This window comes from Prenolepis imparis, unplaced genomic scaffold (assembly GCF_030444845.1).
Source record: "Prenolepis imparis isolate NDT839.2.m4 unplaced genomic scaffold, iyPreImpa1.0 SCAF_4, whole genome shotgun sequence".
Classification (NCBI taxonomy): domain Eukaryota; kingdom Metazoa; phylum Arthropoda; class Insecta; order Hymenoptera; family Formicidae; genus Prenolepis; species Prenolepis imparis.
The window spans coordinates 6,889,304-6,915,723 of NW_028141162.1; the positions used below are offsets into that span (position 1 = coordinate 6,889,304).

Sequence of the window (26,420 nt, forward strand, 5' to 3'; positions counted from 1 at the left end):
GAGACGAAGATAACAGAAACGATTTCACGATTTTACGATAAAACAGACACGGAGCAGCGGGGACGCGTAACGCATTAACAAGGAACAATGAATACTTTATGCGGGAATTTAAATAAGAAACCGGCACACGGATCAGACTGTGTCTGAACTGTTTTCGTTGAAACGACTATGTGAGAATACGAAACGCCGGCGCAAACCATCGGTTGATCTTTATACCTCCGGTAGCGAGAGAGAGAAAAGAAGAGCCGAGCAATTGCTCGATACGCCACAGCGTTTAATAAATGAAAGCACACGCGGAGAGGAAGGCGAACGAGACTTGCCTTTATCTTTATTTCAGATGAAATCGTTTCGTATACCTCTTTCTCCCTCGCCTCCGGCGAGCCCTCGTGAAGGGATCCGCGCGTTTGTATTGCGGCCCGCACCCCTTACTTACGGGGGCGGCGCCGACACCTTTTCACGGCCGTTGGCGGACCTTGCTCTCATGGGGCATCGGGCGGCGCCTAGGTCGATTAGGTGCATTATTAAATACAGTCAGAGACGCGGTGGCAAGCGTTAACCGGGTATAACGAAGTAGATAGCGCGCGGAGCGAAGTCGTTGAATATTCAGGCGCGCAACGAGAACACTATATTTCAGTGCCGTCTACAGACGTTTGTTCCGCGACTATAAGTTTCCAGTTAGAAACTTCCTCGGCAGAGCATAAAACCAATTTATACTTCAACGGGAAGTCCACAAAGAAATGGTTTAAGCGCGTCATCTTCGCGCGTCACACGGCAAAATCTCGTCTCGTCGTCAAATCGATTCTTTAAGCGTTCCTCGACATCGCTAAGTGCCAAGTGTCGCTTGATATTACACCTTTGGGAAAAATATAAAACCAAACAAAAATAGTGTTTAAAAAAATATGGAAAATATATAAGATATCACAGATATTATATATGCTATTGTACGATAAATTCGACCCGAAGAGAATAAAGACCATATGTGTGAATAAAATAGTTATCGCGATTAATCTCGCTGGTTCTTTTTGCGGCGAGTAAAAACTCGTTAGGAGTCATGCGGGACAAGTCCGCGTTCCTCCGACGCTTTGAGTGCGGAGAACCATTAACCTGACACGTAAGTGGCGTTTTTCGTTCTATAGGATCGTAATTAAAAATTCTTGTGTAGTTTGAAAGTGGATTCATACGGAAGTTCAGGCGCGCTGGCGGGCCAAAGTTCCTTGCTCGCTTGCGAATCGTGGCAGTGACGGCTACTCGGAGCCATTGAACTAAATGATCATTAATTGCGAACTCCGAGTACATTATGCGAATTACTTGAGCGACAATCATGTCTCTAATATTAAGTTTCTTGGTAGAAGAATGCTGGCATCTCTCTTGCTCAATTATAACTTCCTGAGAAACTTACTTATTAGTGATAAGAAAAATTCTGATTTATCTTACAATCGCTCTATATGTTGATATTTCCATTGTTTGATAGTCTTTCTTATGATTAAATTTATTTTTGTATAATTTTGAAGGTACAGAATTTTTAGATTAGCCTCACAAAACTTTCTATATATATTTCTGCATTATTATTTTTAAATTTTAAAAGAAAAACAATTTGATGCATCTTTTTGATATAAATATTTATGAGCAGAAACATATTAAATATACCTTTATTTAATTTTATGTCAAGATTCTCACATGCACACATACACATGAGTTATCGTTACGTTTGCGCGTTTAATTGTTTCACTTGTTACAATGATTTGAAGCAATAATTAAAATTATATTATATATACATAAATGTGTATCTTGATATGATGTAATTTCAATTTGATATATGTTCAGAATTGTGATGGCGCGCGATGTAGCCAAATTCAATCATACCATGCAGCATCACTTCGCCACTACGGGCTCGTTATCGTATCATCATCGTCGGTAACGAGCTCGTATCGTCATTACGTTCATTGATTTGCGAGCCGTGATTCGTTGTATTGTTAAATTCGAGATATTCTCGGAAATACAAGTAATAAATAATTGCTCAATGCCGTCTTTATTATCTTGCTTGTAAGATTCAATATGCTTTTAACTGTATCATACGAGACGTAACTCGATGATTTCTAAAAACTCTAATGATTGAATATTTAATTTATTAAAATATGTGTGAATTAATAACAGCACTATAAATTGAAATCTGCAAAGTGGAATAATTGAGATTATCAGATAAAATATACGTCACTAATAAACTTATCAATCATTATTCTCTGTTTCTTAATAATTATTAAATGTCACATATTTTAAATCAATTTATAGCAACTATTATACCATTTCAATATTAAAAATAAATTATTTTATTGTTTACCCGATTTGGTCTCAAGTTTTGATCACTTGATGGACAGTAACGCATTTTTGGGATGATGTTCCGGCAGGTAAACCATAGGGTAAACAACGTGACGTCAGTAGAGTCCAAGGTTGAGCAGGTGCCGGCAAATGGGAAAGAAGAAGAAAGGGAAGTCGCACGCGACGGTGCAGGGAAGGGAAAACCCCGGGGGTGGCTCGTGCGCGGGCGCGGCTTTGCGGGTCAGAGTGCGTCGGGTATATAACCGGGCGGATGCCGTCGTCCCTTAGTCTCGCGCTTATCGTCGTCGCGACGACCCGTCCGAGCTCGACACCCCGACGCCGATCGTCGTGATCTGTCTGTGATTCCGATGACGTTGTGCGGTGCGTACCGATCTGCACGTCGTGTCGATCGGCAAAATGCGCGATAACAGATGACAGATCGTCGGGAGGTGTCTACGTTGATTCCATCGCTAATTCGTCATCGTTAACTTTCGATGATACGATCAGTGGAAAAAATACCGTTTTTATTTTTACAATTGCATTCAAGCGTCTTTGACACACATACTCTATCACGCGACAATTAAAAGTTATAATGAAAGGTAGAGCAATCACGCAGAAAAAAAGACCGTAGATGGCATAAAGATACTGGATATTTCAAATAGAATATTGCGATAAATTCGAATGATTGAAACTATCGAATATCTGTAATTAAAACTTGTTCATAATTTCTCGCAAAATTCTTTCGTTCCTATGTCAAAAGTCATTCAGTCTCGAATCGGTGCGTATGAACAGGAGGGCGATCGTTGAAGAACCGTTCACCAACTATCACTGGAGCATTTGAGAACGTTCGACTTTTCGTTCGAGTCTCATCTCACCGGAGGCAAATCTGCGAGAATCTGTGAGATCGTTGAGGCATCAGAAGTTGGAATCCCGGGTCGCAAACCAAGCGAAATCGGATAGGAAAAATTATCGCGATACTTGTCCAGAGATTGGATTCGACGGTGCGAAAGGTGAAGCCGGAGAAAGACGAGGAACAAGAAAAAAGCGGCCAAGCGGTAGCGGCGCCGGGAAAAAGGGGTAGAAAAGCGCGCGGTAGTGAAGGAGAAACAGGGGGTTGGCGGGAAGTGAAGGCGCTGCCGCGGAGGATTTCAAGCCGTGCCCCCGGAGATAGGAGCCGCTTGTATAGATATATATGCACAGTAAAATTGTGGCGACGTAGGAGTTCTCGCTACGAGTATCTGGGTCATACAGCCGTCCTCTCGACGTTGTAACCTGTTCCTGTTCTCCATAATTCTATGAAATTCTCTCGGTGCTGCAACAAAGTGGAGCATCCATTGACGACTTGAAGAACTTCTCACTCTTGAATTGCTTGAGAAGCACGCCAAACTAGGACGATAAAAAATGAAATGTAATTAATATGCTAAATATTGAATAAGGGTACACAACAAGAGGAATACAAGATAAAGAGTATCAGAAGAGATGCATAATCGCATTTCGTGCTTGCGTAATCGAAACGAGAAGATTGATCCGAGATAACAATGCGCATATGCGAATATGTGAAATATCGGATTTGCTCCGGAACGAAACTGCAGCTTACAAAACCATCGCAGTAATGTTACTGTAAATCGCGCGTTAAGTGAGCTATAAATATATCGCGTTTCACTACGCCGGGAGAATCTGTAATGATCCGTGCGAATCAGTGATTTGCGGCCGGATCGGCACGATACTGGTCGCGTGCGCGATAACGAGCTGTTACGTCGTTACGCGGTTACGTAAAAAGAAATCCCACTTGGGTTCCCCATAGGGACAATTTCCGAGGAAAGTCCACGCGCAAGGGCTATTATCCGAGTCATGTAGCGAGAGGTTCGCGCGCGCAAAACCCGCTACTACCCTTCATCTAGGACACGGTCGGACCGGCCGACCCGATAAATAATGAACCCCCGCAGTCATTTATCAAGCTCACCGCGAGACGAACAAACGCTCGGGGTATCGTCGAGGACGGTCTAAATGGGAGAATCCAACGCGAGGCACCGGCTAGCACCGCAAGATACCGCGTTGTATTGCCGCGAGGGTTACGCAGAAATCATGTCCCCTTGACTACTCGATCGAGAGAGCTTACTCGAGAAAACCAATGTGCTATTCTTAGGCCTTTACGACTTATCCACTCGCAAGGTTATCGACAAAATAAGTACCGTGAAATGTGCGTCGCGATCAAAGTGGCACTTAGTAGCGACCCTTAAACGCCGAGGAGACGCGGCACGTCTTCTCGATCGTGTAAAACTCTCACCCCCCTGAGCGCTCGTCTTAGAAATGCGAGAGTCAGCTGATTCCGATCAGTGTAGTAACACCGGGCAGTGCGATCGAATTCCGCGCAGGAGATAACGGCGACCGAAAACGCACGGCTCGCGACTTGATGACAGTGATCGCGCTTCGGGCTTCGCGATTCAAACGAACGTGAGGGCTTGTCTCGTGCGTGGTATCAAGCAGCGCCGAGCAACATGAGGCGACGGAACAACGGTTCCTCCTGCTTCTGTCAGACGTTGACCAAGAGAGGCGGGCGCGGGGGATGCAACGGGAATGAGGCGAACGAGCCACCCGGATGGTGCATCTACGCGGCGGTCGCGCTCGTCGCGGTCGGTTGCTATCTCAATGCGCTCGACTGCGACTTCGTGCACGACGATATACCGGCGGTGGTGAGGAACAGGGATGTGATCGGCGAGGCGTCGTGGAGCAGCGTGCTCAACGACGATTTCTGGGGCACGCCGATGGAGAGCATCAACAGTCACAAGAGTTATCGACCATTCACCACTCTGACGTTTCGGTAAGTCAATATTTCTCGTCGTCACGTTTATCGAGCTCTTGGCTATAGAACAATTCGTGAAACTTTGCCCGATGCTGAAGATTGATTTACTTCGATGTGGCATTCAATGCACGGTGACATTTAAGACAACTGCAGAAATGACTGGGAACTGTTGAAGAACAAGAAATCGAATTATTGTCGCACGAAATTATATATTCATTTGAGTACGTAATACCGATGTGAAATGGATAAATGTCTTGTCATTTTTTTTAAATATTATCGCGTTCTTTTATGTAATTTCTTTCCTCTTTTTCCTTGCATTTTGTTTGTCAAACTCTGACTTCTTAGAACAATCTGTTAAACAGAAAAGTGAATACAATTCGGTGCACGACCATTCGGATAAAATAAGACAGCAAAAACTTGTCTCGAGAAACGTGTCTGGTTGCCTGACGTTCCAAACACATGGCACGACCACGTAGCTCGCAGCACCGGTATCCGTTCTTACCGAGACAGCGAGAGAATCGCGTATGTACATGTATATATATGTATATACAATATATTGTATGTACATATATATGTACATATATCCCTGCAATCGGAGATGCACCTTATGGTAGTACTACGAAGAACGGCAAGAACCATCCTCTGACCACGACGGAGGCGACCGAGCATACGATAGTGTGTGGAGCAGCGTGTCGTGTAGAGCACAAGAAACTTCCACTCCCTTCGCTCATCCTCCCTGTCCATCCACTCTTCCCCCCTTCCCCCCGTCCGCTCTACCGCCGATTTGATGCATGGATACCAGTTTGCCACTCCACGTGCAATACTGCATATTGGCTGGTATTGGACGATCCATCACGCCGCAAGACACCGGCACATCGCTCATCCACCCTTAACGCTCCAGATGCTGTTGCCAACTTCGACGAGGTGTGCGGCTGCGGAACGTGTGCTACGCGGAAGAACGGAGACGGGGGAAGTAAAGAGTGGGAAAGGGGGAGGGAGGGAGCGGCCGAGAGCATAACGCCTTCACGTTTCGCGCGTTATCGGAAGTGGAACGCATCCATAATCCTTGGGCGGATGCGAGGACGCCGGCGCCGCGGCGCGCCACTAACCGCATTCGTCTCGTCGGGAAGACGAGCCATTAACGATCCAAATCGCCACTGACGCGCGAGGCTGCCTTTATATCGCGCCCGAGATTGGTACCCGGTATTTCTCATTGTTGCCGCTAAGCGATTCGAGTGGCGGAGTAATTTATGCACGTGCGAAAATGCGCCATTTACGTTGACACGCAGTTAAAAGGATAAGCGAAGATTTATGCGTTAGTCGTTTAAGGCGACAGAAGTGTCTATTGAGACGCTTGATACATTGTATGTACTTTCATCCCTTATTTCATGCAAAACGCGTGTATTTTTATTTTATTTAATAATCTATTCTAGCATTTTACCTGCGAATAAAATACTAGAATAGATTATTAAATAATATAAAAGTATTTATATTTGTTGTGTGTGAACAAATATAAATTTTTTCATCTTATTTAATAATCTATTCTAGCATTTTATTGCGTCTATGAATAAAAAGTTACATATATATAAAAGGAACTTGTCACAAAAAGTTGAACTCGAGTATGCTGGATTTCCTTTGACCGATATCTCGTTTCGATATTTCTTCTTTGCGCGGGCAATCAGACTTCGAGTTACCAGTACACCGGGTGAAAAGCTTTGGACAATCGCGCGTCTCTTCTGCGAGTGCATGTATGTGTTTCATTCTCTGTCTTTTCCAGACGACGCCTCTCTTTTCTCGTTGCCCAGTTTCTTTATTGCCGCGAAACTCTCTGAACGGCGCTCACTGTGTGTCGCTTTGAGGATTCGAGTTCTCGGATGAAAACGCACCGGGACGATCCCGAAAGTCCAGAGTGCATTCGTGGCAGTTGACCCGATGCCTTCCGCACACTCGGACCTCGCTCTAAAGTTTCCGAGAGAATCTCGGGTGTTTCCTTGAATCGGCCATCGTACTCCGCCGCGTTTGCGTATACGCTTTTATACGCTTCGTCATCGATATCATCGTGTACAAGCTAGCTATCCCCGCGAAACGATAAACGTGGGTAATCTTGTACTCAACATACATGGCTTATCATTTCGTAGATCGCAACCTCTACGATCGTCGTTCCACCCCTGTATTTAATTCTTCGTTTGATCGCTTTGTCGACGCTTTTGACGCGACGGGTGCTAATTGAGATGATATCAGCTGTGAGAATGTCGTATCTTATCGCAAAAGGGTATTTGAAAAGCAGTTACCCACGGTTATTTGCAATCCGCAGAATCGCGTGGGCACGTATTTGATAGGAAAAATGGGATTTCATGCAGGTTGTACGTATTTCAGCTACTTCGTTTCGCCCGGAAATAATTTACGGGTGCGGTCGAGCGTGAGTCTTTGCCCCGGCGGCGGCGTCGAATGAATAACGTAGAAAGCTCGCCGAGCGATTCGTTTCCACGTTTTCGAGAGAGCGAACTTTACGAGAGAGTTGGCGACTATGTTAGATTATTACGGCCGCAAATAGAAACTGACTGTGGAGTACGCTAGAGCTTATAGCTCGATAAAGCACAAAGAGTGGATAAAATCAAATAACCCCTTATTACTGTTGAGGTTGAAAGAATGTACAGGTGTCCAATAATACGCGGCACTCGTTTATCGAGTTTGCGCCAAAATAGACTGTTTTAATTCGCGGCTCGATATTTACGAAAAGCTATCAACGTTTTAACGGGATTCGCGCGAGCTATAACTCGCTCTCGATTAAAATTTAAAAAAAAATTAGGACGATTTGGATTGTTATGTGTTTTTTTCCTTCGCGTTCAAGTCCGATCCATTCAAGAGCGATTATTAAAACTCTGCAAACATTAAATTTTCATTTATCTTTTAATTAACACACGAATATACTCTCTCACGTTCATCGCGTGATATCGCGTTGTTTACGTCAATTTCGTTAAGAGAAATCTTCTCAGCGTGACGGAATATTCACGGCTCTATTATGTTCTTCTCTAGCGGCCAACGCATCCCTGGTCTACTTTGATAATACGCATTATATTACATCCACGCGCTCCCGCTCATCGAACCCTCCGTGTTTGTATAATGACGATCGATATAATCGCGTTCGCTGTAAGTTAGAATTTATATCGTTTCCTCGGAGAGATCGTTTTTTGTCTCATTATATCCGGTTAAAAAAATAGTAGATTTGCTCCGCGATCTAATTTGTATAATAATAAAATCATTATTGAGAACCTCTACTGACCTTTTACGCGATTACCAGCGATTTTGAAGAATTATTTAAATTTAGTTGCTCTTGATTACATTTAAATAGCCATTTAAAGACATTAAGTAACGTCAATTAAAGGGCTATCTTTATACAAATAAGACTCGACCGATCGTTCATTTAAGATTTATTCGCAAACGCTCGCTTTTATTGGCTCGTTCGCAGAGTTGTTAGCATTTTACTGACGTTGCCAGTTAAATCACGATCAGCAACTAAGTCCGCTAAGCGTTAGCCGGTGATTTATGAGTCGGTCGACAGTGGCGATGGGCCACGTTTTGCGGCCGTCCTCTCTCTGTGAGGGAATAATTATTATTAAATTACTTAACTGGACACACACATGCGCGCGCGCATGGTGGAATCTCGTTCCGCGACATTACTGACACGCATGAATGATTGCGTTGCAAACTCTAATTTAGACGTGTGATATAGCTTTGCGTTGCACGGCACGTATGCCTCGTATTCGATTATGTCGACCGTGATATTTCATTTAGTCTTGCAGTTAGCCTTCGTCATTGAGTCAGATATTGGGATATCATACCATATACATATACTGCTACTGTGTTCTTTTGCAAGGAAGCATAAAATTATACGTATCTATTTTCAAGCTAATATTACTATATTTTGTTATTTCCATATTTAAGATACGAATATGCAAATTCGATAATTTTTATATATAAAATTATTATCTAATTATATCTTACATATTTTAAGACTATACAACAATGATGAGAATTTACAATAAAAGATATCGTTTAATAACTCATGAATGTGCAAGAAGATAAAGATTTCTATTTTTATTTTACCTAATAACATGACTTGCTGATACTTTATTTTAAACCAAAAAATCACAATTTTTTTACGAAGAAGAGCTTGAATTTTCGTGTCTCATAATATCGTCATCAAAATGGTTATACTACAAATGTTATATTGCATGTTATGTAATTGATATACGAACTACGGAAAGAAATCGTGTAGATCTAAATGTATAAACACGAGGCTCGATGCACGCGCTCCGACGATGTAGTCGTGTTTTGGTATGAGTTCAAGAAAGAGATATCGCATCCGAATGTACTTCCACTTCAAAAGTGAGCATTTCCACATTTAAGTGCATCGCGTTTCCTTCTGGCGTTCTTCGTTCATGGCGGATAGAGAGAAGTTCTTCTCTCCGTTTTATTTGACTTATTCGGGCAGGACAGTTTTATGACCGAACTGTTTAGTCCAAATGTATTTGGAGATACGACAGGCCGTACTTCCATATCGATGCGAGGTGGGACATTCTAGTTTCAAATGCGACAAGAATGCAGGACTTTATGTATTTGAGAATATTCTTTCAAACGCATCGTGACGAGGAACCTAAAGCACGCATTTGTCTTCTCCGAGATGTACTACTTTTGTTTATTGGATCGGCGGACTTTGACTTCTTATATACTACTAGGCTACGCTATACACATACGATGATGAGATTTCATAAATTCAGAGAGGAGAAAACAAATTGATTAAGCTTTACGAAGATTTGATAATGGTATCATAACTGTATATCTACTAAAGGTATAATACTGCTATTAATTCTATTATATATTCTATACACTAGCGGATCCTGATGTCGATAATGGGGGAGGGAGGGTTTTGCAAAATTATTTTATTTAATATTTTTGATTTTATGATTAGCTTTTATTCCAGGATCAACGACGTCGATAGCTCTTTAATGTTTGTTTTTCTTTTATTATATTTTTTAAACAAATTCAGCAAAACTGTTTGTTTTAATTTGCAAGGGGGGTTTTAACCCCCCCCCCAGGATCCGCCAGTGTATATATATATATATATATATATATATAATATAGATATAAAGAATTTCTCGCCTAATTATTTTCATGCAACGAAATTATCTCATCATTTCGTCCTATGTCTGACTTAATCTATACTTAACTCCTTGAATGCGTAATGAGTATAATTTACATACATATCTTATACATACATATTGTATATATTATATAGATATAAAAAATTTCACCTAATTATTTTTGTGCAACGAAATTATCTCATCATTTCGTCGTATGTCTGACTTAACCTAAACTTAACTCCTTGAATTCGTAATCAGTATAATTTCCAGTGTATCTTATACATACATATTATATATATTATATAGATATAAAGAATTTTGTCTAATTATTTTCGTGCAACGAAATTATCTCATCATTTCGTCCTATGTCTGACTTAACCTAAACTTAACTCCTTGAATGCGTAATGAGTATAATTTACAGTGTATCTTATACTTCTATATATATATATATATATATATATATAATATATATATAAAATATATATGTAAAATATATATATATATATATAAAAGTATAAGATACACTTTAAATTATACTCATTACGCATTCAAGGAGTTAAGTTTAGGTTAAGTCAGACATAGGACGAAATGATGAGATAATTTCGTTGGACAAAAATAATTAGGCGAAATTTTTTATATCTATATAATATATACAATATGTATGTATAAGATACACTGTAAATTATACTCATTACGCATTCAAGGAATTAAGTTAGATTAAGTCAGACATACAACGAAATGATGAGATAATTTTGTTGTACGAAAATAATTAGGCGAAATTCTTTGTATCTATATAATATATATTATATAGATATAATATATATTATATATATATATTATATATAGTATATTATATAGATATAAAGAATTTTACCTAATTATTTTCGTGCAATGAAATTATCTCATCATTTCGTCCTATGTCTGACTTAATCTACACTTAACTCCTTGAATGCGTAATGAGTATAATTTACAGTGTATCTTATATATATACACTAGCGGATCCTGACGTCCATAGCTCTTTAATGTTTGTTTTTCTTTTATTATATTTTTTAAACAAATTCAGCAAAACTGTTTGTTTTAATTTGCAAAGGGGGGTTTTAACCCCCCCCCCCCCCCCAGGATCCGCCAGTGTATATATATATATATATATTATATAGATATAAAGAATTTCTCGCCTAATTATTTTCATGCAACGAAATTATCTCATCATTTCGTCCTATGTCTGACTTAATCTACACTTAACTCCTTGAATGCGTAATGAGTATAATTTACAATGTATCTTATACATACATATTGTATATATTATATAGATATAAAGAATTTCACCTAATTATTTTTGTGCAACGAAATTACCTCATCATTTCGTTGTATGTCTGACTTAATCTACACTTAACTCCTTGAATTCGTAATCAGTATAATTTCCAGTGTATCTTATACATACATATTGTATATATTATATAGATATAAAGAATTTTGTCTAATTATTTTCATGCAACGAAATTATCTCATCATTTCGTCCTATGTCTGACTTAACCTAAACTTAACTCCTTGAATGCGTAATGAGTATAATTTACAGTGTATCTTATACTTCTATATATATATATATATATAATATATATATAAAATATATATGTAAAATATATATATATATAAAAGTATAAGATACACTGTAAATTATACTCATTACGCATTCAAGGAGTTAAGTTTAGGTTAAGTCAGACATAGGACGAAATGATGAGATAATTTCGTTGGACAAAAATAATTAGGCGAAATTTTTTATATCTATATAATATATACAATATGTATAAGATACACTGTAAATTATACTCATTACGCATTCAAGGAATTAAGTTAGATTAAGTCAGACATACAACGAAATGATGAGATAATTTTGTTGTACGAAAATAATTAGGCGAAATTCTTTGTATCTATATAATATATATTATATAGATATAATATATATTATATATATATATTATATATAGTATATTATATAGATATAAAGAATTTTACCTAATTATTTTCGTGCAATGAAATTATCTCATCATTTCGTCCTATGTCTGACTTAATCTACACTTAACTCCTTGAATGCGTAATGAGTATAATTTACAGTGTATCTTATATATATACACTAGCGGATCCTGACGTCGATAGCTCTTTAATGTTTGTTTTTCTTTATTTATATTTTTTAAACAAATTCAGCAAAACTGTTTCTTTTAATTTGCAAGGGGGGGGGGTTTAACCCCAAAACCCCCCTTAGTGATCCGCCAGTCATTCTATATATTATTTTATATATATTCTTATATTCTCTATTACATAAAATCACATAGTATCAACCGAGTAAAATTCATATGTAATTAAAAATATTTGTCGAGCATCTTGTAAGGTATTTTCATTTTCAGTCATAGAAATCGCACACACAAATCAAAGCTTTATTCATTAAGAATCATCTTACCTTTCGCAGTTTCCGCGAGGAGGCTTGAATAGATAGTTTATTCGTGCTCGGATGTCTCGACATTCTATACAACTCGTCTCGCGCTCATTTGGCCGTGAAGTTCATTTCCGACGTGATAAAGATTGTAATATTTCCCCTCGATTAATCGTACAATCGAATAGACGCGCGCCATTAAATTTTCGTCGTTTTGATAAAGCGTGGGCCCCGTGATCGAGAAACGGCGAATTAATCAGATGCGAGGTACAGGTGGTAGAAAAGATAATTCGCTTCCGCATGGACGCGTCATTGGATTCTCGGGGCGCGCTTAGCTGCCTCTATATCACTGCACTTCGTGCCGCGCAGTGATTCATCTCGAGCATTTCGTGACTCTCGTGCCAGAAGCGTGCCGTGAGCAAGCGCTGTAAACTCGCCCATTCAATGGTGCGCGTATATTAAAGAATGCTTTTGTCGGTGCGCCCGAGTACATATGCACAAGAGAAGCAGTGGTACTTTGTGCGTTCGAACACTTTATTGCGCCCCTGTATGGATACGCATAATTTTCATTGACCCCGATAGGCCGCCGCGCGACGAATGCTCGGCGGAGCTTGCGGGTATTAATTAATGATTAGGCATGGCTTGACTTTCTCGTCGAAACTCTCATTATCAACGTTTAATTATTACGCGCTAATCATTACGCGGCTATATAGACCGCCTTGTTTAGTACGGCTAATTAAGCGCCGGTATAATAGTTGATTATCGAGAAAAATATAATTGGTCTTGAAATATGAATCGGGAACGCTAGATCTAAATTCCGCGGACGTTATTTTGAAAAATCTAGGGAGATATGTTATAATTTTTTCGAGATAGTTGTTAAACTTTGCTATAAACTATGGATTATTTGGAATTTGTTTCCAATCCACAGGCACAAACAATGCGCATTGAAAAATTATTTACAAATGTATCTCGCACGCGGGATTTATTCATCAGGATTAATTAATTAAGATATTAACAATATCATAATTAAATATATGAATAGTGCACTAGTTAATTACACAACTTTAAAATAACTCTCGCAAACTGCATCAGCTTTAAATATGCGTGCACACACATTGCTCGACTGAGTTATGGAACGAGAAGCTTTGCAGCCTTCTCCGCGCTAGATAGTTAATTACTTAATTACATCGTCGTAATTAGTTTACGGTTCCAAAGTCGAGCGTGCTATAGTTACCTGATTGACGTATCGCCGTAACAATAAATCGCTTCCTTACGTGTGTGAGTGTGTAAAAGCGTTTCTCTTCGCAGAGACTTGACATTACAACACGTTGACAGCGTTCGCAAGCGTTAATTTATGCTACCTAGAAATAGAATTGTTACATCTTGGACATTAAATATTACTTTCTATCTATATCATGCAATATATTTTTATATCTACATCTTATATATATATTATTTTTTATATATTATCAATATATTTTATTCTATATATTTATTATTATTTTTGCCATTATACGAAAAATTTTTCATTAAGAAAATTAAACATGTTTTTTTCACTTTACAATTTACGACGTACAATACTAAATATTGCACGGAGGATTTATTATTGAGAATTGATATTATTTAAAGAATTTAATTTACGATATGTACCCTGTACTTAACTCTCTTGTGCAACAGACAAGGCTAAATGGCTTTATTCGCTCGAACCAATTCAATTTCAAGCAACACCCCGAGGCCTTTAACTTCCTAAGTTTCTCAATGCAAAAGAGTTCAATTACTTGCCTTTGTACGGCACGAGGATGACATCTGAGACGTAAGATAAGCTATGATACCCGCTACAAACGATTTGCCCGGAGCTTATATAGGAACAGTGCCAGAAAGAATGATTCAATTTCCAAAGTAGATGCGGCAGGTCAACAAAAATATGCAGTCTAAAGGAAAATAATAAAAAAGCAACTAAAATATGCATAAATATCTTGAATATTTTCACATTTTTAATGTATATATAATTACATATATTTATTTTCTTTTTGTGTGTTTTCTTCTCCAATAAAATAATTATTCAAACAATGCTTGCTTCAAGAATTAATTAACATTCTTCTGGCTAGTGTTATATAATATGTGTGGTGTGTGGCATAATTAAAGATGTTTTGAGAGACTCGTGGTTTTCATCTCTTTTCTCTTATCTTTTACATGCATCACACACTTTTAACACTATGACGCTCTTTTGGTAATATGAAGAGTATTCTGTTTTCTTGTCGCATCTCGTAGAAAAGTCGAGCTTCTACGTAAAAGTGTCAGAGACCCATTTCTTTATTTGTATTCTTTTATCTCAATGGCAAAGCTTGCATCTTAATATACAAATTAAAGTCGAGAGCGTCAACAATATAAAATAATACAGATAATTATTACAGTTTCGCAATAATAATGGGCTCATTGAATTTTATTAAATTATTGAATACTGATTAAATCTCGTGTTATTGACATTGGAACAAAAGGTAATAAAGGAGGAAATAATTCTTATATGTATATAAACTTATGTATCATTATAATATAATATATTGATTATTATGTATTTTTGTGTGTGATTATTATGACTATAATGTAATAATTACAATGTAATGTATTATTTATTTTTACAGTGACTATATATATATATATATATATAACAATAAGAATTCTAGTCTCTGAATTAGATTGCTTGCTTTTTTTCATTCGCAACATTGTCCATTTTTGATATTAATTGTAATGTTCACATATACACACATTCTGCTAATTATTGCTCATAGATCATATTAAACTAATAAATGCCTCTGAGAATTTATTTTAAATGAGACACATTAAATTCAATTTTTCTTTTATTCTTTCACATAAAAGTCTAAGAGAACTTTTAGTATAATATAGCGGTACTTGAAAAGACTGATAGCGCAGCGACTGAGAAGAAAAACAGACAATGAACAGAGAAATAGAATGCATAAAGCAATGGTATATGCGAATGTGATATACATGGTATTGAGGTTTGCAAAAGCGGAGAAAGAATTGCTAAGAATTTATATGAAATTTATACGCGCGTTACATCATCGCAAAAATGATATATTAATCTTTTGATTTCACGACCGATTTTTGCGAGACACTCCCATCAGAATGGAATGGTACATTTTCCCATTTCCGGTGGAGTTCGGATCATTTTTGCAAAAATTGAACCTGACGTATGCGATAGCTGACGCGTGCCAGTTTTCTCTCCTCCTGCTTCAGCGTTCCTCTCTTTTCTTTCTTTCGCAGACGCAAGCGACATTTCATGGGTCTCGCTTGTATCGCGGTAAAGCTCGGCAGAAGCGAAATGCCGTAACGTTAATCTCGGGCAATCGTAAACCGAGTAATATAAAATGTATGACCGCTCTTGTTGTAATTGCGTGCATCGGTCGTGCGTCGGTCCAATTTCCGTTCTACGTTATTATTTCCGCAACTCCGCGCGATATTGAGTCACTCGAGACGAGAGCTTCATTAAGTATTACAATATAGTAACGGCCCTTCTTCCATTATTACGCTGTATTTTGTAACGTCACCGCCTATCTCTTTCCCTGCCTCTCACATAGATCGTCGCGTCGTCGCGCGCGTGGTAAAATAACAGGGCTGTTAAACAGACAGCGTACCGAGAGCTGTGCTAGCTTCTTTAAGGGCTGGAAATGCAATGTTCATAATAGCGGGCGTCATTATGACTGTGGTAAGCAAGACGTCAAGAAGATTAAAGAACTATGTTGCTCTTCTTTCTGCGTTGTGCCGAGAGAACTTTTGTTCCATGCTTCCTTTAAAATGTTTTTTAATAATAAATTCTGAGTGCCGAAAGTAAATTTACATTAAGAATCTCAAGAGAAAAGTAGAAAAAAAAATATATATTTTTTATTTATCACTCATATAACGTCGCGAACGTCGCTTAATAAATAACTCATTCGTTGCGAATTTAAATTGTAAAATTGTTGTAAATTCAAGTAAAAAAAATCGAGAAGAGATGATATGAAAATTTCATGTTTTTCTCACGAAACTGTGAATACCGCGATAATCGCCTACTGAATGAATTATATTTTCCCATGAATCCACCGGTGCATTTACTTCGACATTCCGACGTCGATAGAAATACGAATAGCGAGGATGATTTATTCGAAGAGAATCGGCGCAGTAAAGAGATTCCTCGTAATAGCAGTGGGTTTCCTAATAGGTCCGTCCTTACGGAATGGTTTATTGGTTGTCAATATTCACCACCGACTACTCCGTAATGTCGTACACTTGGGGTAGAACAGATTGCCTCCCTTTTACCGCAGCCGGGACCGCCAAAAACACGGCCCTCTCAGTAGCCTTTCCGACCCGCAGACATCATTCCGACCCTCGGGAAGGATATGGCCACGGTAGGGAAATGCAGCGCGCTATCGGAATCGGGAATCTTCCGTTATGGTGATCGTCGGGACGTGACGGATTCGCATTCTGAACGTGACTAGTTATCATGTCCATCCACAAATGCGCAACTAGCTTTCCTATCAGTGGCTTCGATAATATACCGGAATTATAGTAAATAAGAAAACACACTTGAAATCTAAATTTCATCTCTGTGAATATTTAATCGCGCGCGATATTTTCGAGATCCTTCGAGATTCTTTTTTCAATTATTCATTATTTTATTTATTGACAGAATCTACTTGTGTACGAGTATAAAAGAAGAAAACGTAAGTTGTTATTTAAATTAAAATCGCGTGACATAAGTTTTCTTAAGAAAACAAATTATTTTATACCAATTTGTCATAGTCTTAATTGTTTATTTATTATTTTATGATAAAGATAGTAAGAAACATTTTTTGTTGCACTGTGGTTTACGTAAGCACTATAGATAACATTATGATATCTACGAATTAATCTTCTTTAAATCCCTGAATCGAGAGTGCAGTTTATATATTCCGTTTTTACTTTCTCTTCAGTAACTTGAATAGATAGGTTCAAAAAATGTGATAAGATCGCCCCGATCTTCGATGAGAACAGGGATAGAGTCGGGGCAGCAATTTACGTTTAACCATCGCCCGGACATAATCTGTTTAAACTCCTAGAACAATGTACGAAGGGCAAAACGTTATCTACGGAGCTTAGCGAGGCTCAACACTCGCAAACAGTAAAACACGAGTGGACAGGAGGGTGGCGACGACGACGACGATGCCGGCATCGTAGCTTACATCCCGTCTATCCATTATTCCGATTGTCCTGTTGTGTCATGCGAGATTTCCAGAATTGTTTGAACCTCTATGTAATCTTGTAAATAGGCCTAGAATTGAAACTATTGAAACCAAATGCGAAATATCAAATGATCAAAATATTTAGTAGAAATCTGAACTATGTGGATTTTTTTATTATTTATTAACGTTGTATATATTAAAGGTTATATTATGTTATATTATATTTTAAATATTTTATACGACTAAAAGCATGTGGATATGAATTAAATCTAACGTATTTCTATTATTTTAAATGTATAAAGGATAAAATAAATCTCACTGTGCGTATTTTTCATTAAATGTTTTACAAATCTTACTAAAAGTACGAGAATTTATAAATTCGCACAGTATTCTTATTTTTTCATATTATTTTATTAGAATTAATTTTTTATCATATAAATATTAAATATACATATATATATATATATATAGATCAAAATTAGGTAAATTGAATATTACGAAATTCGACAGACTTTATAGAATAAGTGATTCGATGCGTGACAAATGTGAAACTAAATAGTTCCGATTTCTGAGCATTGAATTACTCTGGTGGTTAGAGGATAAAATCGACGTGGTCAGCTGGATTAGGTCTGATTCGATTCTAGCGTAGCTTAGTCTCATGCCAAGATCCATTTCCTTCGCAAGGGTTGGCCGTTTGCGAATTGGGCCAATATCGTCGCCGACTATTCTGTTCGTAAGAAATGGAAGGGGGCCAGAAGTGTCATCGTGAACCTCGATTCCCTAAGTTGATAGGGAAATGATGTAGACAACGGAGAAACTCAATCTCCCCAATTTTCCCCCTGTGACTCGCTCGCACGATGAAATCAGTTTAGAGCATTTATTAAATCGGCAAGATGTCGATATTATCCGAGATTTCTGAATGCTTCAAACGGTCTATTCGGCAATTTTTTTAACGGAACAAAAACAAAGCAAAATTGTATAATATTATAATTATTTTATACATTTCTTAAAATGATATGTTTGCAACTTTTTTCCAACAATTTTACATATTTAAACTCGTATTACAATACGTGCATAAAATTGAGATATTACATTCCTCAGTTTGCAGATAATAATAATGCACAAAATTATCTCTAGTGAATTCAAATGTTGGCATGCGACACAAATCATGAGATCAAATTTCACTTCACCGTTTCCGTAGAAATCTGGAACCGATTTGGACTCGATCGACCAATACCCGATACATCGCACGTAGTCTAGCGTGCTTACTACCTCTCGACACGCCACCATATCATTGCGCGCTTCAGAGATCTCGTACACACACACACATATATATATATACATACACACATACATATATATACTGCGCCAATACCTAATCTGAATCGGTAATTGTTTTTGTACTCTCTGTGTCAGGCAATTGTCGGCTGATCCGGAGAGAGAGGTATATAATCAATTATCTTACATCGCTTCACAATGCATTTACATATAATATATGTACGATCGTATTTCTCTACACAACACATTTCACACTTGTATAAAAAATTGTTATAAATATTAATCAATAGTCAATAAATATTAATAGAATATAATTTTTAAAAAATCTAGCGCTATGTATGTCCAAAGCAAATGCATGGTGATCTTATTTCCAGCGTGGCGCTTTAAAGTCTGAAAGCTAAGGCAATGCAACGCGGAAAATGAAGATCGTAAACATGAATATCTTAAATATTTAATGCGTTTCGCGCTGCTTCCGCCAAAGGTGGCGACGAAGCAATATTTCGTCGCACAATAACATCGTATTTACGTAAGCAAATTCCTAGACTCTCTCATCGAGAGAGCTTTCGAAGAAGAATTTGCATTCATTTGGAAGTAGCTTATATACCAGTTGCTGGAAGGGGCCCGTTGCCTTTTTCATGCAAATTCGAAGGACTCCGTCATCCCGGAGGGGATTTCGAACTCCGCGTTACAAAGTAGCAGTTAACTTCCCTTTTGCATGCCCAGGCGCAACTTTCCGCCGCAACTTCAGAAATGTTAAAAATATGGACAGCAACCCAACCGAGCGCGCGGCGCGCGCGTGTGCTCGCTTCCCCGTTACTTTTCACGAGATTTATCAACCGCCGTCAGCGAAATTAACGCGTCATTGTAGTTTACGCGCCGATGTATTTAATGCAAAAATATTCCGGTAATAATTCGTGCCGTTTTAATTCGATAACGACTCGATTCGCGCAGAACAATTAACAATTTCTCTAAACGCATATAATGTGGTTTACCTATAGGTATATAGAGACACGCTAAAGTCGAGGTTCGAAATCTCGCAGCTTCGCCGCGATCTTTTAATCGCGCCCCTGTGTACGCGCGTTCCCTATGGATCTTCATATACTTCCTGAAATTTATGGATGCCGGGCCCACTAATCAATGCCAGTAAAAGTACGACGGAATTGGAATGCCGGAGAGAGCCGAAGCGCAATCGAGTACGGCGGAATTCGCGCTCTCTCCAGGTAGTATACGGCTATCCGCGAATCACAATGAAACCGGCAATGACGTATGACATCGTTTCCGGGCGGTCGTGGCGGAACGGAGAATGAAAAGCACGCGGCGGCGATATCTGAAACGTGTTTCGCATGTACGCGAGAATAACGATCCGGCCTCGAAGCTCCAAGCCCATGGCCGATGTCTCGATAATTGGATGCGCGTAATTGGCCGAAATGGAGGGAAAATGGTATCCGCCGGCTATCCGTATCCATTCTTGCGTTTGAGCTATGATGTAACGCCGACACGGACTTGGCTCGTTAGATAAATCTAACGACCGACCTATGTGCATCCCAATTGTTTTCATCAAAACATAAAAAACATTGCAAATATTGGTAACATTTGGATCATTAATTAAGATAGTGGATTTATTTTTAGATAAGTTGGTTTTACCCGTTCCGTGGATCCGAGATGTAATTTCGTCCAGCAAGAAGTCGAACATCGTCGATCGTAGTATATATAAAGCACAGCCAGACTTTTAACGATCGTGTATTTCCGTGTATAGAGGAATTCAGACTACCAAACTTCGCGGATTATGCTAACGAGCTTCTGTTCCGATGTCCATGGCATTTTAACGAGCCCCCACCGCATTATATAAGTTCCGCAAGAAAGTTCGGACTTCGTTTAGAACTGGGGAACAGTTTTGCTCGAAATGTCACACTTACCGCTGTTCCTGTTTCGTCGCGACATTAAGAGACATTATTCTGGCGCTGTCGCGCCGCCGACTGCTTCCGTGTTATATCGTTATATCTGTAAGCCTCGAGAAACTTTTCCGCCGTTTAAACAAGTCGATTTCGGACCCGAGCATCGCAAAGATCCTTGTCGCATCGCGTAACACGCCACATCGCCATTCAGATCGATGAAAAGCTCGAAAACATTGAAACGCGATGGCGATGTGCTCCAGTGTCCGCGATTGCCCGATCAACAAACATAGAATTGGAAATCGAGAATCTCGTACGAGGACGTGTGTTTCGATATACGATAAGATTGTACGAAGATTGTACAAGATACCTTAACTATCGATTTTCTCGTCATCGAACTATCTTTTTTTCCAATTTTCCGTATGTTTTCATGACTAGTAATTTTCTTGTACTTATCTAACATTGCGATAAAATTCTATAGATATCCTTATATTGTCCCTTAACTATAAATTGAGGAATTATTTCATCGGGATACCGATGAAGAGTCGTCATAACTGGCGCTTACCGATTTTTGATTACAGATCTAGCACTTTGTTTTATCCATCATACTCGCGTAATGAACGAAGTTACATAAGCTGCTATGGCGTGAAAGGTTTTCCGCCTCACCGCGAGTAAACCGGCGTTTGCTGTGCACTTTTCAAAGTAAACTTTTCGCGGCGTCAACAGCTGTCGAGAAGTCCCAGTGCGAAGTAATGAATTTCGCGAAGACAGCCCGACTTCGGCTCTTAAAGCGAGCGAGGGTCGGCAATAAATCTCGCAGGGTTGCCCGGCATGCATCCAACAAATCTCGGCGGCGCACGGCAAGATTTTCCCTGCCAGCAATTCGAAAAAGTGGAGTCGCGAAAAAAGCTCTCTCTTTCTGTCTTTCTCTCCCTTTCTCTATTTCTCTCTTCTCTCCCGCGCATTTCCGAGACCGCATTCGATAAACTCGGATTGTATGAGCGCAATACTTTTTTCATTTTGCTGACCGCATGCTCGAAATCCGGCTTTTTCGAATTTTTAGTGGACACGTTCCTATTAGAAAATAATTTCCCGGCGCTGAGAGAGAGAGAAAGAGAACAGCTATGTGTCATCGGTATTGCGTCGACAATGAATTCTTTCGGCGCAACAATTTCGGTCTCACATAACTGCCGCATTTTTGGAGAGTTTTGGGAGATTCTTGCCGCGTCATTAAAGGCCGTGTACGCTTTTGGATATGCTTTATGAATTTGATTAATAAATGGAAACTGTGTACGTTTATATAAACATGGCAGAGAGTTATATATCATGAGAATTATTAATATAGCAATGATAATTGGCTTTAATGTATCTCTGTAAACGTGCCGGAAATATGTGACCTGGATTTATTGCTTTTTATGTAATAGCGTCACTCTTCAAATGAAACTCCGAGGCAAATAAACGCTGCATTATTGCGCAATTGCTGTAACAAACGGAAAAATAATGAGCGTTTAATTGTCATATTATTTATTATTGACGTTAAGCATAGCAATTAACGATAAAAATTATAATAATAACGCAACGCGACGCGAAAGAAAGAGAGAGAAGTATTTATATTGACTTGAGAGAAAATATTAACAAGTTTAAAATCAATTTCTGTGTCTCGATCATATAATATATCAAGTTTAACCTGCGTCCCGGTTCAATTTGCGAGGTTATCAGCGACGTATGTGTACATGTACGTGTGCGTTGAACGCACGTTCATGCTATAGCAATTTCTATTCGGCTCGAGAAATGATCATTTTTTTTCGGTCACCAGCTGCACCAGCTGCGCGACATCACCATTTTTCAAGGCGAAAGATTTTCAGACGCCGCACGTACCGCGCACACTTTCCTTCGAATATACGAGGAAGAAGCATCTTCGCGCTCTCATTAAAAGGTACCCTCAGCCAATATCAGAGAGACACGTGTTGCGTGTGTGTATCCTAATTTGCATACTTAAGATTTACTTAAGGCTGCACAGATGTTCAAACTTCAACAAGCGCGAAAGTCTAGGGTGACCAGATTTCCTCTTTCTTGATATTCATAATTTAGGACGATAGGAGACACATTTTAACGTTCTGAAGTGAATAAGTTTTTTTTTTCAAGTTTTTGTTTCAATTTTGCATTTATGATTTATGATTAAAATTTTAATTTTTCAAATTTTATTAATTATTCTATCTTGTCAAAACCGTCAAGGCGATATTATAGCTGTATGTATTAACAATGTTAATTATTATTTAGTTTTATACTCTGTTATTAATTTTATACTTAAGAATTTTTATTATATTTTATTTTTTATATATAATATATAAAAGAATATACATAAACGAGAATTATATATATGATCTAATTTTTATATGATTTTATTTTTCCAAAAAGAGTCTGCAAATTCCCCATTTTTCACCAACTATTATTTCTTTTGCAATCTAAAGAAATTATAATCAGCCGTAATTTAGCACACGCTGGCGCAATTCGGTCGGTGACAGTCCGGAACTAACGAGTACTTGGCTACCGGCGAAATGGCCGGCGCAGTGATTATATCGAGATCCGAGGGTTGAAGTGGAAGTTAGAAGGCATAAACGCGGTAAGGGCGGCTACGAGAATACGTCGTCCAGCATGGGAATGAGCGATCTTTGCGGTCCCAAGTAAATCGTCCGTGTCGTGAGCGCTTGGGTCAGCCACGGTTTCGACGGTATTGTCGTCCCCTCGTTGGATCCCTCTACTTATCATGCTCCTCCCGTTCACAGTTCCTCTCGTTGCTTTTCTTCCCTGACGCTAGTGCTATCTCTAATTAACCGAGAATTACCTACATTGTTGTCCACGCGCACGTCCGTTTCTCGCAGTCTGCCTCCAACTGTCACTTGCAATGCTAATTGTAACGCGATTATTAACTGTACCGTGATATATATATATATCTCTCTCTCTCTCTCTCTCACCCTCTTGTCATTTCTAGATAAACGGCATGTGGGTTTACATTACGGTCCAGGTCACAAAGAGAATCAGAAGTCTTTCAGTTTGTGTTTGCTATAATATAAAATATGATTGAAGTACTTTTGTCGAGAGAAAGCACGTACACTTTCCTCTATTCAATAAATATATTCACTTTCCCTCTCTTTTCCCTTTTTCTCTCTTTCTTTCTCTCTCTATAGTAAAATTATACATGTAATCTGATTGTAAGCACAATAAAGGCTGCGAGTCGCAATTTATCAATATTGTATGTTACATTAATAAATCTATATATACGCAGAGTATTTTATATATATAAATATCGATAAACAAATATTTCAATGCATCGTTTATAATTAATCGCAATGTATTGATGAGTGCAGAGAGATGTTAATTTAGTTGATGTTAATTTAATATATAACTATACTTGATTGATTGCAAGTACATACATACACGCGGCGTGGAAAATTAATGGAAAGCGTTGCATATGCGGGAGTGAAATCTTTTTCTTGTGCGTTTAAAATTGACAACGGCGGTATAATGTCGTGTATGTATATTGTATGTATATATCCACATAAAACGCTGCACATATCTCGACGATAAAGCATAACTGCATCGTGTGTAAATAATCGCGGACAGTGCGAGAGGTAAACATCGTATCTCTTCTTATTGCGCTCTGTATACCGCTTATACAGTTATAACTTGCGCATAAACGCTTCGACGGTTTTGTAATTTGTGGGCCGACGCGACGGTTGGGTTTAAGAGAGTTATGTGTCTGCCTGTTGTTGCTCTCCAGCAAATACAGCGTCGCGGTGAGCGCGGGAATTGCCGCGTAAAGGATTAATCCTATTTCGCATCGAGTATATTAAGGGCGGGCTGTCTTCGCTACTCCGCGCACTCGATTCCCTTTATTAAGGTGTGCTTTATCACGAGACTTTACGCTTCGCTTTACGCACCTAACGCAAGTTCGCGCTGCGAAATAAAGACCACCGACAGAATATAGCGTGCCGTATATAATAGTTGCTCCACGACAAGGATATACATATAATTATAGCAGCTATTAAAGCACACTCAAGACTCTTAGAACCAATTCGCTAGGTTTCTTCTTACTTAAAATGGCCGATTATTGTTATGAGCTGATTATCAGCTGATTAACAGTCCTTCATTCCAAGTATAACGCGTCTGAGACACGCAAACGTGATATTATATATATATTATGCTACAATCTTGTGTTATTATTTTAATATTTAGTACACACTTTTTGATACTTCGCAAAGATGATTATATTAATTTTTTTACTGTTGAAGTAGAAGTTTCCATCAAAATGTGCGCAGGTGATTTCGAGGGAACGCTTTAGCAGGGAGGAACATATGTTGTTACACGAGCGTAGGGGGTGAGATGTTGAGCGCATTAGGGGAACTGCTTGCCGTTCTCTCGTTAACCATAGCCCATACTGCTCTTTATTAACGTACGGTTTACACCCGTCGGCATTTACGAAGGTTGTCCCTTCGCCTTAATTCGAAATATTACGTAATCCCGTTGAGAAATGGCGAGGTGGAAATTATTTATACGCGACAGCGCCATCCCGACGTGCTCGACGAATAATGCGTCCGGGGGCGTTTTTAGGTACTTGCACAGGGCGCATCGCACCCGCGAATTGATATATTACGCTGGATCGTTTTACCATCCCCGGGTTTTATCCACGGTGGTGTAGCGCGTCGCAAAACATTTCCCGGCATTAATACAGTCCTCCAACGAAGAGTCATCTCCAATCTCGCGCGGGGAGATCTGGTATATTTCATTAACGTCACACAATTTCTTCAACTGTGTCTTCAAGTACGTATAGTATCGAAGAGCTTACATAGATTTTGCTATAGAATTGAAAGACATTATGACACATTTCTTTACGCTATATAGTACATCTGTTCCCTCTAACAGCTCGATTAGTAATTTATTCTTCTCGCCCATATATAACTTTATCTAATTCGAGAGAAGCGGCAAATCTCTTCTCTCTCTCTCTCTTCACCTCTTTAGGATCAATTCCGCAAATTATGAAGCACGTACAATCTCCGGTCCCCTTAGACGCTTTATGCGCCAGAATCAACTCGTTGCTACTCGGACGTAAATAGAGGTCGTCCCACCACCGCCACCGCGGGACGGTATACGTGCGTGATTAAAGTCACTCGTGATCTCGTGCGAAGGGGACCGCATTTTGGTCGTTTATCTCGACGTGTCGTTTAAAGCGTGAAACCGGCTTAGGCGCCGCGGTGCTTTACGGCGAAAGATAAAGGGACGCGTGTACGTGTTTTGCGTCGGTGCGGGACGTCGAGTAATCATGTCGCGCTGCCACTCTCGTCA

General features: G+C 39.0%; 1 protein-coding gene across 3 annotated transcripts in view; it reads left to right on the plus strand.

Annotated features, from left to right (window-relative positions):
- Positions 1–26,420, plus strand: part of LOC145934978 (protein O-mannosyl-transferase TMTC1-like) — a 149,085-nt gene that overhangs the window by 15,777 nt on the left and 106,888 nt on the right. For 2 of the 3 annotated variants that reach the window (XR_014425137.1, XM_083035933.1), the window contains exon 1: positions 2,620–5,137. The exons of the other annotated variant lie outside the window; for it this stretch is intronic. Coding sequence is in view for 1 of the 2 variants with exons in the window: in XM_083035933.1 (XP_082892059.1) it covers positions 4,815–5,137 (323 nt within the window). In the remaining variant the exon portion in view is untranslated. Of the gene's footprint in view, positions 1–2,619; positions 5,138–26,420 lie in introns of those variants that run through there. 3 annotated transcript variants of the gene reach the window in all.